We start from the raw sequence: 12,327 nt of genomic DNA, 5'->3' as shown, positions 1-12,327 counted from the left end.
ATAGAGGCTCTCAATAAATGGGCTCAACCCTCAATTGTCTTAATGGGCTCAAAGCACACAATAACTAATTCACCAAGTTTTCTACTCACTTTTTTTTTGAAGAAGCTAAACTAACCCCTCAAATTGGTACTAGAGAGAATCAAACCTGAGACCTTGAGGAGGAGCACACTCCCAAATCTCAAGCCTATACCACTAGGCCAACCCAAGTGGGTTATTTTCTACTCACTTAAAGGATAAAAATAACGAATAGTTACTGGCTCTTAATTAATTACCTCACTCATTGGTAACTTAGTAAAAATAAGGCTTAATTGCACTTTTGGACCCCTATCTTTGCAAAAGTTGCGGTTATGGATCCCTAACTAATTTAAATACAAAACAGCCCCCTATGTTTTGATTCTTTGCCAGTTTTAGACCCCCAAGGCAAAAAAAAAAAAAAAATTGACACGTGGCACCTTACTTAGGGTGCCACATCAGCGTTGACCGAGTCAACAATGGACTGAGGGTCCAAAACTGCCAAAGAATCAAAACATATGGGACTGTTTTGTATTTAAATTAGTTAGGGGTCCATAATCGCAACTTTTGGAAACATAGGGGTCCAAAAGTGCAATTAAGCCTAAAAATAATTCCGGCCACTAAAACACTACAATTAATCCTCACAGTAAAATTACTAATTTACCCTTGCTCACAAAATGACTAAAATACCCTTCTAACGCCAAAATCTACCAATCCCAACCAAAATACACACATAGGCAAATAATCACATACAAGCACATATAAACATATATAATAAAAAAATAAAATAAATATAGCAAAAATCGGGTTGTTACACCACCCAGTCTTAATAGCTTTTAGCCACTAAGCACCTACGTCGGGTCAACAATTCCTATAGTATCTTTGGGTAGTTAATAATCACTTATTTCCTAGACAGATAGTTATCAGTAAAAGGGTATAATTGTCAAGATATAAGCATCTAGTTAATGATAGCAATAATAGGCCATGTCACAACCTAAGTACATAATTTAGGGTTGCACCTATCACAGAAATAAACTACTTCCTAATAAAACTTAATAGCGAACAAAAGAATAAATAAAATATAAACGACATTAAATTAAATAAATATCCAACAAATATAAACAGAGGTTTATCTTAGAACTCTAACCTAAAAATAATTAGTTACACATGGTAACTAAAAACAAATTACTAAAGATAAAAACATACCCTATAAAATCAAATAGAAGATAAATTCTCTCCCGAAGGTCCAAAGTAGCCTTTCTCTTGAACTGCCACAGTTCTGAACGAGAAATTTTGAATGAGGAATGCTAGTATTTATAGTGGAGATTTATAATTGAGTTTGGGCTAAACCCAGAAAAATGAATAAAATTATGCATGCACTGAAGGTGAGAAAAACACAAGGAGATGGGTTGAATTGTGTTAACTTTTTCTTCTTTTCAAACTAGGTCCAAATCCAGAGTCTGATAGAGTTTAGATTCTAGAACAACGTTCTGAGTCTAATGTAGCGGATAATAGAGAGAGAGAGAGAGAGAGAGAGAGAGAGAGAGAGAGAGAGAGAGAGAGAGAGAGAAAGCAATTATACATGTTCCTTTCCCAATTCGGAAGTGGTCCTGTCCCCCTTGCCCTTCCAAGGAGAGTTCACTAAAATTAATATCTGATTACAAATTCTCAAGCACACAAGTAAAAGACTTAAATTACTCAAGCACACAAGCAAGATATTTTCGATGCTCAACCACAAAATCTAGAGGCTTCTAAACAAACAAAATTACACAGAAAGATGTTTGATTTGAACACTTGATATACAATCAGTGGTGTTCACAATACAAATCAGATAAAACACTTAAGACTCTAGAATTTCTAAGATATGAAAGTTTATAAGAAATTCTAAGTTTATGATGCACAACAATTTCAGCAGGGTTTTGGCACTATCAAAACGTTGTTGAGTCTCTTAGATTCTATAAGTCTTTACTCCTTTATATAGAAGTATGAAAGAGACGTTGAGAGGATGCCAGCATATAAAAGAGTCGTTACTGAAGCTTGATCAAATCACTAGTGATCTGTTGCTTGATTTGGTTAATGTCCTAGGAGGGAATAATTTGAAATCCATTCCTTGTTTGGAGAATTGACCAGCGTAGACACAAATGTAGTAGTACTACGTGCAACCATGATAGTGGAATAGTGGTTGTACAATTGTACTATTGTCCTTTCCTGCGCTTTTTAGTGGATAAGCATCTAATGCCTTCTAATTCCTCTGAAATAGTTGTTGCTTCAAGCTTCTATTCCTTCTACAATCATGTGTCTTCAAGATAACCAACTGTAACTAACTCCAGCTTCTTGACTTCAGACTCTGATGAACTTCAGACTCTGGATGACGTCAGACTCTGATGGTCTTCAGAGTTGCAACATAAGCTTCATTTCTATATTTCCATTGCTCTCTTTTGTTCTTTTAGAACCAATACTTTGTTTCAAGACTTATAAATTTTAGTCTATGGTCCTGAACACTTGAACAAATATTAGCATATCCAATTGACTTTTTTAATACCTTGTTATCATCAAAACTTAAGGTGGCAATGTTAAACACATTTTGTTCCAACAATCTCCTCCTTTTTTATGATGACAAACACTAGTATTAATAGTCAATTGTTGTTAATCTAATTAACAAGTTGACTTTAGGGTCTGAGGTTTGTAAGCTCCCCCTGAGTTTGATAGTTCTTAAGGTGAGGTTTGTAAGTTCCCCCTGAGTTCTATCCAAGTTAATTAAATTCATTTTAATCATTAAAAACGTCACTCAGAAATACTTCACATGAAATCCAGAGACTAAGAGATGAGAAGAAAGTTCTCCCTAAATTAGTTTTAATTTTAATTTAGTGGACTTAGAGCCTAAATGTACTATATCTTACTCCCCTTTTGTCATCAACAAAAAGACTAAAAAATAAATAAAAGAGAGAAATAAAAAGAAAAAAAAAAGATGGATAAAATAATAGGTTTGATACGGAATATAACATATGATTTATAAAAAAAATTAATAGTATAAAATAAAAATGATTGATTATCTTTGAAACATATGAAATAGAAATAAAATTGATTAAATTAAACTTATATGTAGTATTAAAAGAATTAAAAAGAAAATAAAGGTATTATAATATATGTAGTATTATACTTATAAAAATGGAAATATATATTAAAATATATGTATGCGGTTTGATTTTGAAAATTTAATCCAAAATTTGATCCAATCCTAACAATTTTTATAAAATGTCATTCAATATTATTCGATTTTGTGCAATTTTTCGATTTTTTTTACGGTTTATGGTTTTAATTTGGATACACCTCTCATCCTCAATGAAAACAACCATTTTTTTTGGATACACCCCTCATCACGTTGGCTTTGCTTTTCTTAGAGAAATGTTATTAGTGTTTTTATTTTTTTAAGTGACTATTTTGGGTCTTGAAGTCCTTTTTTGTACTAGTTTCCTTTCTTTCCTTTTCTGTGAAATATTTTCCCTTCCCGCCTCGGGAAACTAAAAAACCCATCAAAATCGGAGAGAGAGAGAGGAAGAAGAAATGTGTGGTAGAACTCGTTGCAGTCTTAGAGCCGACGACGTCCCAAGGGCCTGCCACCGCACCACCGCCCCTTCTCGTCTTCTCCATATCGACCGGTAAATTACTATATTCTTCAATCTTCAATTTTATCTTCATTGTTGAATGTGGAAACTGATAGAATGTGTGAATTTGATTTTGTGTAAAGGTATAGACCGTCGAATAATGTGTCGCCGGGATTCAATATTCCTGTTGTTCGTAGAGAAGATAATGCATCTGCTGAGAGTGATGGCCATGTTGTTCATTGTATGAAATGGGGTTTAATCCCTAGTTTCACTAAAAAAACAGACAAACCTGATCACTACAAGATGGTAAACTTGATTCATTCCATTCTTTTTCCTTTTCTCTCTTCTTTGGTGTCAATACTCAATAGACATGATTCATGATATAATATTAAAGTTTAATAACCCATTTGGTTTTCACCTGATGGCATTGGTTTGGGACCTTAGAGTGTACTCCTGTCAAGTCTCACGTTCGATTTCCACGGTATCAATCTATGTGGGCTAGTTTGGTTTCTTCACAAAAATATTAGAGTTTAATTAGATGCACTATACTTTAGTTTTATAATAACCCATTTGGTTTTGACCTGATGGATGGTTATGGTTTGGGACCTTAGGGTGTACTCCTGTCAAGGTCTCACGTTCAATTCCCGCGGTTTCAATTTATGTGGGATAGTTTGGTTTCTTCAAAAAAATATTAGAGTTTAATTAGATGCACTATCGATTTAGTTTAGTTTTATACTAACATTCAAGAGAACTTATATGACCATATAAGTTCACTTTATAACTTCCTTTTAAAAATAACTGTATAATATTGGATTGTCATTAGACGTTAATGTAAAACTAGTTTACATCAACAACACATCCCATTTTCTTGAGAGTTTAATGGAGATGTATTATCAGTTTAAATTAGTTTTACACCGACATTCAATGAGAACTCATCATATTATCCTGAGAAGTTCACTATGTAACCACAATTTAAAAGTATTTGCAAAATATTGGATTCTCATTGGACGTCTGTGTAAAACTGGTTTACGCCGAAATCGCAGCAAGTTGCATTTTTTTTATAATATTATCGCATCCTTTTATTCATGAAGCCCTTACTCACCTGTTGTTGAAAAAAAAAGAGTTAGCGATAGCTTTTGTTGTTACTGTCCTTTTTCTTTGGTGATGATAGCTTAAAGAATGAAGACCAGCAACAGAACTTAACTATAACTTATGATTTGATACATGTTAGGAAACCAATAAGAACTAATTATGTTTTTTTTAGCAAGAACTAATTATTTTACCACATAAATTCACTGTGTGATGTGACCACATTTTAAAATAACCGTAAAATATTGTATGAATTTAATTAGTATACTCTGTCAGTGTATAATTATTTTACACATTACACATGCATCCAATGATGTGTTACCACATTAATTAATGAACATGAAAACACATGACTTGTCATATTCATTAATTGACATGACAACACATCATTTGATGCATGTGCAAAATAATGGTACATTGACAAAACATACTAATTACACTCATATTGTATTATCATTAGACATCAGGGTAAAACTAGTTTACATCAACAATACCTATCCCATTTTCTCTAGAGTTTAACAGGGATGTATTGTCGGTGTAAATTATTAGTTTTACATCGACATTCAATGAGAACTAATTACATTACACGCATAAGTGCACTTTTTAATTGTGTAAAACTAGTTTTTACTGACCGTGCATGTGCAATTTTCGTATAATACTATTGCATCCGTTTATCTATATAACCTCACTCACCTAGTGAAAACAGGTCTTAGTGATAGATTTTGTTGTTACCATCATTTTCCTTTGGTGATGGTGAGCTTGAAGAATGAAAACCAGTGGCATAACTTAACTAAAATTTCTGATTAGATACATGAATACAGTATATGATAGTGTTCGAATAGGTAATCTTGGTAATACGTAATTACTTTATGGTTAATTTTTTTATCTTAGTAAGAAGCTGAAATAAGAAGTTAACTAGATGCATTTTTACATTGACCAACAGCCCAAGGCCCCTTGATTATGTTTTTGTTGGCAAATTGTATCTCGGATTGTATGTCACATCTCCACTTAACCATGAAATTTGGTGGAGCACGAATGGAGGTACGGTTATGTGGAAACAATTGAAAATGGAGGACCAAGTAGAAAATTGTGGACTAAAAACGTATTTAAACCAGATTACATATTTTGTCTGCAATGTTTCTACTGTATTTAAATTTAGCCCTTTCTTATGAAATATTTAGTCTGATATGATGTCAGTTATGTTCTGCAGTTTAATGCTCGATCTGAATCCATAGATGAAAAGGCTTCATTTCGTCGCCTGCTTCCTAAAAACCGGTGTCTTGTTGCAGTAGAAGGGTATGTATTGCATTAATTTTAATATTTTCACTCTTCTTCTTCTCTCATGGTTTTGCTTTAGCATTGAAAATGTCTTCTTGTTGATTGAGTTTGTCTCTAATCCACTAATGTTTTCTCCATTATTATGGTATTGCAATGCATTTCTATTTCCAAATGATTAATTAGACTTCACTAATTATGGTATAGGAGTGCATTCCACTTATGTTTGGATATTCGTGCTGAATTTATATACATGAAAATGCTTGCATGCGCGGTTGAAGATTTGGCTGGGTCTATGTTAGAGCTGTTTTTGTCATTCATCTTCAAAATTAGTTCTGATCGCTTTTAACAATGCAATTTGTGTGTCATTTTTCTGTTATGTACATAGTCGTTTGTCTGAGTTAGGGTGGATTCTTCATTGAGAATAGGAAAATTCCATGCTAACATGACAACCATTATTCTGGGAGTAAACCTTTTCATATTCAGTTTGTTATTCTTATCAATATTATGACAATATTTCTGTCAATTATGGTTTAACATATTCCTTTTAGCAAGATTTTTTCCTTTTCTAGGGTGTCTAAGCTTCCTAATGTTTTGCCTATATACGTCCGTTGTATTCTTATTAGTGGCTTTAAGTTCTGTTTTTTGAATTAATTATTTTAAGTATGTGTTTAAGATTTTATGAGTGGAAAAAAGACGGTTCAAAGAAACAGCCTTACTATATTCACTTCAAAGATGGAAGACCTCTTGTCTTTGCTGCTCTTTATGACTCGTGGCAAAATTCTGAAGGTAAGAATTTCTACAGAAAGATTTTGAGAATGGATTTTATTCAGAATGAAAGGTCATGCTAATCTATACAATTCTTAATTTTAATGAAAAATATTCTTAACTGCAGGTGAAATTCTCTACACATTTACTATTGTTACAACCTCGTCCTCTTCAGCATTTAAGTGGCTTCATGGTGAGTCATGCATTCCTAAATGTTGACATGTCAACTAATTTTCAGGTTGATATTATTAACTCTGAAAACAATATTGAAGTTTACTTGTTTGAATTTTAACATTAAACTGTCCTGAATATGTACATTGATATATAACTAAATAATGACCTCTGTGGAAAGTGGAATCAAGTTTTTTTTCTTTGGTTAATGAGTTTGATGTTTACATGCATGAGATTCTCGTGATCTGTTGGAATATAAACCTACCTACCTAGGGGAGTTGTGTAGCCCTCTTTGGCTTTTGCCAATTAAGAATGACCATGTGTTAAAGTATCTAAATTTGTACTTCAAATGTGTGTCTTTAGACAGGATGCCGGTTATTTTGGGAGACAAGGATACAACTGATACCTGGTTAAGCAGTGCTTCCAGTTTTAAGAGTGTGATGAAGCCATACGAAGAATCTGATTTGGTATAAGCTTTGTAGTAATAATAACTTAAGACTGAATTTCTATTTTCTTCATTAGGGTGGAACTTCCTTGTTTTTTTAAATGCTTTGAAATTAAAACTTTACTAGTATGATTCTGTGTTCATAGTTTTTGCCAATATTTTAATCTCAGGTGTGGTACCCTGTAACACCTGCTATGGGCAAGCCGTCATTCGACGGACCTGAGTGTATAAAGGAGGTATGATAGTTGCTGCCCATCCCTTAGCATTTTTGTATTATCTTCTGATCCGTGCTACGTTTCTACGTGTTATGATTTTTTCACCTCCCCTGATCTTATACAGGATATTATTTTGACTGACAACCTAATTCCTAGTTGTATGTGCATGTGTGCACTTGCATGCACGTTTATGTTTAAACATAATTTTGCTGTTTTGGTAGGATCTTACTATTCATATTATGATAGTTTGTGCTACGTTCTTTCACCCACGCCCCCTTCCAATCTTAAATAAGATTTTTGACTAGGGAAGTCTTAAGACCCAGTCCAACCAAGTCCAAGCTAGTTAGGTTGCATTTGACCCCATGCCATAAAAATACGGATGGGATAGTGTCACATTTTATGGTCTGGAGGGATCAAGTTACTCGATGAATAACTCTTCACAGATTTACTCTGTTCAATAACTCACCTTATACACTAAATTCACCATATAGCCATTAAATTAAATGTTGGTATCGAGAAGATCAAATCTATCTTTGCAGTTGCTCAACATGTTTACATGTTTATGAATGAATCATGCCGAACTTTGCCCTTAATATTGAAAACCTTTACTTGGCATCATCTCATGTTTGACAGATTCAAATAAAGACAGAAGGGTACATTCCAATCTCTAAGTTCTTTTCAAAAAAGGAAGCTGAAGTTGAAGACACAAAGCCAGAGCATAAAATACTAAGTCACGAACCTGTCAAGACTGAACAAACGAAAGACGTCAGTGAAGAAGCTAAGACAGAGGAGGGCGACACCGACTTAAAATCCAGTGGCATTTCCCCTTCTCAAAATGTTAATAGGTTCGCCATCAAGCGCGAATATGATGCTATTTCATCTGATTCCAAGCCATCTTTAGCAAATAATGATCAGGTGAGTGCAAACCCGGCAAAGAAAAAGGAAAAGGCCAAGACTGCTGATGATAAACAACCAACCTTATTTTCCTACTTTGGAAAAAGGTAATCGCTGACTAGATTTTGGTCTGCATGAACTTAGAGTTGCTAATTTAAAACGTTCTGTATTTCAGTATTTTGTGTAAATTATGTAGAACCATTTTGTTGTAGCTCTTGCATGACCCATATAGACCAGATTCATATCCTGCAGTTACATTGTCTAGTCTTGTAGCTAGGAAGGTCTCCCTCTGTATCCAATGTTCATGAACAACTTAATATGTCAATGTTTTTTGTTAGTGGTATTGTATGGTTTTTCTTGTTTCAAATTGTCATCTCAATTTACTGATGTCAAATTCATGTTTATGGTAATTCAATTTTCTCAAATTAAATTCAAGTCTGAATTAATTCATTAGAATGAAATAAATATAAACATAAATTATAGGTGGGTCTAAACTAAAGAACAATACTTGTTAGTGTGGGAGTGGTGTACAACAAAGAGGAATAGAAAGGACATAGAGATGTGAAATAAAAAGAGGACCAGCACTGTGAATGTACTATGTAAATAAAAAAAATCAGTAACCACAGTTAATAGTTATTCCCGACAAAATAAAACTATTTATAGTAATGATTTTATTTGTGTTTAAAAATTTGTCCGACCATTAGGAGCTAAATTGGTCTTTAAAGGCAGAACCTTCATCCACAAGTTCTTACTCAACTGACAAAAAATGCCGATATTGTTAGGCTAGACGTTGTGATTTGTGACCAAGGTCCTCCACTTGTGTATGTGAGTTTTCAGTGGCTATTGTCATTTCTTTTATCTACCAAAAAAAGAAGGTAGAACCTTCTATGATCAATGTAAATGTTTTTAAGAGGTTTTTACTTTGTGTTTAATGGAGATGCAAGATATGAAAACCGGTGATATTACTATGTAAGTCCGAGGTGCATCCGAACACACTATAAGTTAGGAAAACGAAAGAAATAAAACATAGTCACAAATGTATAGAGAAATTTGATTTTCTTGTAAATTATACATGATGGATTACAAAAGAAAATGTATATAGGGTTATTTCTCCAAGCAGATCGATAAAACATGGGAAGTTCTGAATTACAACTTAAGAACTTACACACTCATTCATGTGGTTCTATATTTTTTATGGTTTCACAATTTTGATAGATAGTGCATGGGGAATGAAATCCATTATTTGTGATTAACAAAGAGGAAACAGTTGAGGACGTAGAAGTGGTAGAGACCAACAATAAGCCTCAATCCAATTTCCCTTTGGTACAATTTCCATGATGATTTTCTTCAACATCCTAAAAGGAACTATAACACCCCATTGTACAACACGACGCGATCCAAGGCAGAAACATCGTCGCTGCTTGTTCCCTAGCCGAACGCTGCTTCCTCTCCGTCGCCGGAGTCGTCTCCTCGGACGGTACAATCCAACCAATAGGTTAGAATTTGAGAACATTGATATGTGTATAGAACCTCTCTTGAGCATTTTAGAAGGCACTGTAGTTTTCTATAATGTTGTGTAACATAACATGATACTAAACTCTTAAATAGCATGTGGAAAAGGTATGTTATTCATCATCATCATAGTTATCATCATGGCAACAATTATTACAATCTTAATGCTTTAGGAATAATCCTAGTGTGCAAATTAATAATGGCCGAAAGAAATTCCTTTGTAATTTTTTTATTAGTTTAGGGTTGTGGCTGTCATCATTAAGGGAAGTAGGCTTGCTAGTTAGTATATCATATAAATGAGCTTTTGAGTTAGAGTTAAAGTAATTACTTTTTTGTGAGGCTCCTCCTCTTTGCTGCCCTTTGATTATGGGGGTTGATATTTTTTTTAATAGACTAATGTTAGTTTTTAGTAACCAATGGAGGTAATTGTTAATATGTTATGTTAATCTCATGTTATTTTCGATGTAGGATCCATTTTTAAAGTGGTGGGATTTCTATGTATTTTACGTAATAAGACTATAAGAGAGTGAGTGTTAGATTATAAGTCAAATGCATCTAAAAGTTCTTTAAGTTTTTCGTTTTTTCTAAAGTGGTCTTTAAGTTTCAAATGAGTCCCAAACAAGTCCTTTTAGTTTTTGAATCGTTTCAAACAAGTCCTAAGGTAGATAGCATAGTTGGTAATTGTTTTCTTGAACTCATCTTTGATACCAAATCTGACTCCTAACACCTAATTAAAATTAGTCATCTTTTTAGACATGATAAATGGTGGATAATGTTCTTTGTTGCTATCATCTGAATCATCACCATCATCCTCTAAAAGGACTTGTTTGAAACGATTCAAAAACTAAAAGAACTTGTTTGGGACTTTTGAAACTTAAAGGACTTGTTTGAGACTTTCGAAACTTAAATGACCACTTTGGAAAAAACAAAAAATTTAAAGGACTTTTAGATGCATTTAACCTAAATTATATTAAAATGAGTGTCATTAACTGGCATTACTCGTAAGATTACACATGCACAAATATACAAAAGGTTTATTTTCCAAAATAGTATGAACAAAATGTTCATAGTTCTTTCTAACCACCATAATTAGGATCCTTCACATTTCGGCAATAGATACACTAAGATATCTATGTTAATAAATTATTAGACTAATATCTTAGTCAACGAACACATATATATTTTTCTTTATTGGGATTGGACTATCTCTCAGATAAACGACTTATGAAATCAAATCAAAGTTTTTTTTTCTTTTCTTTTTATAAGAGAGTTATATAGTCAACTCTCCCAAACACATGTTGCTAACAATGTTTTCATTTTAGTAAACCAAATAAAACCTATTTGGCTAACTAATTGAACATATACATATATATGGGATTTGCTAGAACACCCACTAGTTTTTATGTGGGAGTGTTTTAACAAGCTACACCTTAAGGTGCATTTAACTACTTTTTAGTTATAACTTGCTAAAACACACATTCTAAAAAATAAGTGGGTGTATTCTAGCAAATGCCTATAGGAGTTGCTAACATACACCCACTTATTTTTTAAGAAGGTGTGTTTTAGCAACATTCATCTTAAGGTGTATTTAACAACTTTTTAGTTATATCTTCACTAAAACACACCTTAATAAAAACTAGTGGGTGTATCCTAGCAAACCTATATATATATATATATATATATATATATATATATATATATATATATATATATATATATATATATATATATATATATATATGTATATGTATATGTATATTTGAATTACAAACGGACCCATCGTATAGTGTATAACTTTTGAGTGAACCAACTTATCACACATTTGGATTGATTCAGGCATTCTGATTTAATAAATTGTTTGTAAATTCAATAGTTTTTAGAAAATGTCATTAAAAAAAACACATTTTAGAAAATGACCAAATTGAAGTTCTACTCACTAGTATCTCATCCAATTCCAAAGGAAAGGAAGGGTCTTTGGCAGACAACCTTTTCTGCTATCAATGCCAAACATGCTGCCCAAGTCCTCCAGTGGTGAGAGTAAAATGGTAAATCCACCTAAGTTGATTAGCCATAAATCTAGAGAACACTCAAATCAACAAATAATGGGAAGGGAAGGGCCGGAGTTGAAATGGAGTTTCATGACCAGCAAAATTGACATAAAAAACAAATGGACAACGATGTTAAATATTGTAGCATCGAACCATGTTCTGCAGTTAATCCCATTGGACACACTTCTTCTCCCCCTTCTCCTTCTCGGCAATCACAGTTGCTATTCATTTCATCGCCTTCTGCAACTGTTTCTTATAAAATTCATTCAAGTTGACTAAGTTCTAACTTCTAC

At 33.1% G+C, this 12,327-nt stretch overlaps 2 protein-coding genes across 3 annotated transcripts; one reads left to right on the top strand and one right to left on the bottom strand.

Annotated features, from left to right (window-relative positions):
• Window positions 1-3,462: 3,462 nt before the first annotated feature.
• Window positions 3,463-8,841, top strand: LOC11436955 (abasic site processing protein YoqW). Of its 2 annotated transcripts, none has more exons than XM_024769962.2 (8): window positions 3,463-3,671; window positions 3,767-3,923; window positions 5,917-6,002; window positions 6,658-6,770; window positions 6,877-6,942; window positions 7,284-7,387; window positions 7,536-7,601; window positions 8,214-8,841. In XM_024769962.2, the coding sequence occupies exons 1-8, from the start codon at window positions 3,577-3,579 to the stop codon at window positions 8,583-8,585; spliced, it is 1,059 nt and encodes a 352-aa protein (XP_024625730.1). In that variant the 5' UTR covers window positions 3,463-3,576; the 3' UTR covers window positions 8,586-8,841. The 2 variants fall into 2 exon arrangements, with proteins under 2 accessions (XP_024625730.1, XP_003622783.1); XM_003622735.4 differs by having other exon boundaries at window positions 3,464-3,671; window positions 3,761-3,923.
• Window positions 8,842-9,501: 660 nt separating this feature from the next.
• Window positions 9,502-10,033, bottom strand: LOC11436500 (uncharacterized). The gene has a single exon (XM_003622734.4). The coding sequence runs from the start codon at window positions 10,015-10,017 to the stop codon at window positions 9,724-9,726; it is 294 nt and encodes a 97-aa protein (XP_003622782.1). The 5' UTR covers window positions 10,018-10,033; the 3' UTR covers window positions 9,502-9,723.
• Between the last annotated feature and the right edge of the window lie 2,294 nt (window positions 10,034-12,327).

The sequence above is a fragment of the Medicago truncatula genome, chromosome 7 (assembly GCF_003473485.1).
Source record: "Medicago truncatula cultivar Jemalong A17 chromosome 7, MtrunA17r5.0-ANR, whole genome shotgun sequence".
Lineage (NCBI taxonomy): Eukaryota > Viridiplantae > Streptophyta > Magnoliopsida > Fabales > Fabaceae > Medicago > Medicago truncatula.
This window is presented reverse-complemented; position numbering and strand designations above follow the sequence as displayed.

Coding starts and splice junctions, on each gene's coding strand:
- LOC11436955 (XM_003622735.4), top strand. CDS start 3,577: ATGTGTGGTAGAACTCGTTGCAGTCTTAGAGCCGACGACGTCCCAAGG. Junction 3,924..5,916: donor AACCTGATCACTACAAGATG/GTAAACTTGATT, acceptor TATGTTCTGCAG/TTTAATGCTCGATCTGAATC. Junction 6,771..6,876: donor CTCGTGGCAAAATTCTGAAG/GTAAGAATTTCT, acceptor TCTTAACTGCAG/GTGAAATTCTCTACACATTT.
- LOC11436500 (XM_003622734.4), bottom strand. CDS start 10,017: ATGCTCAAGAGAGGTTCTATACACATATCAATGTTCTCAAATTCTAAC.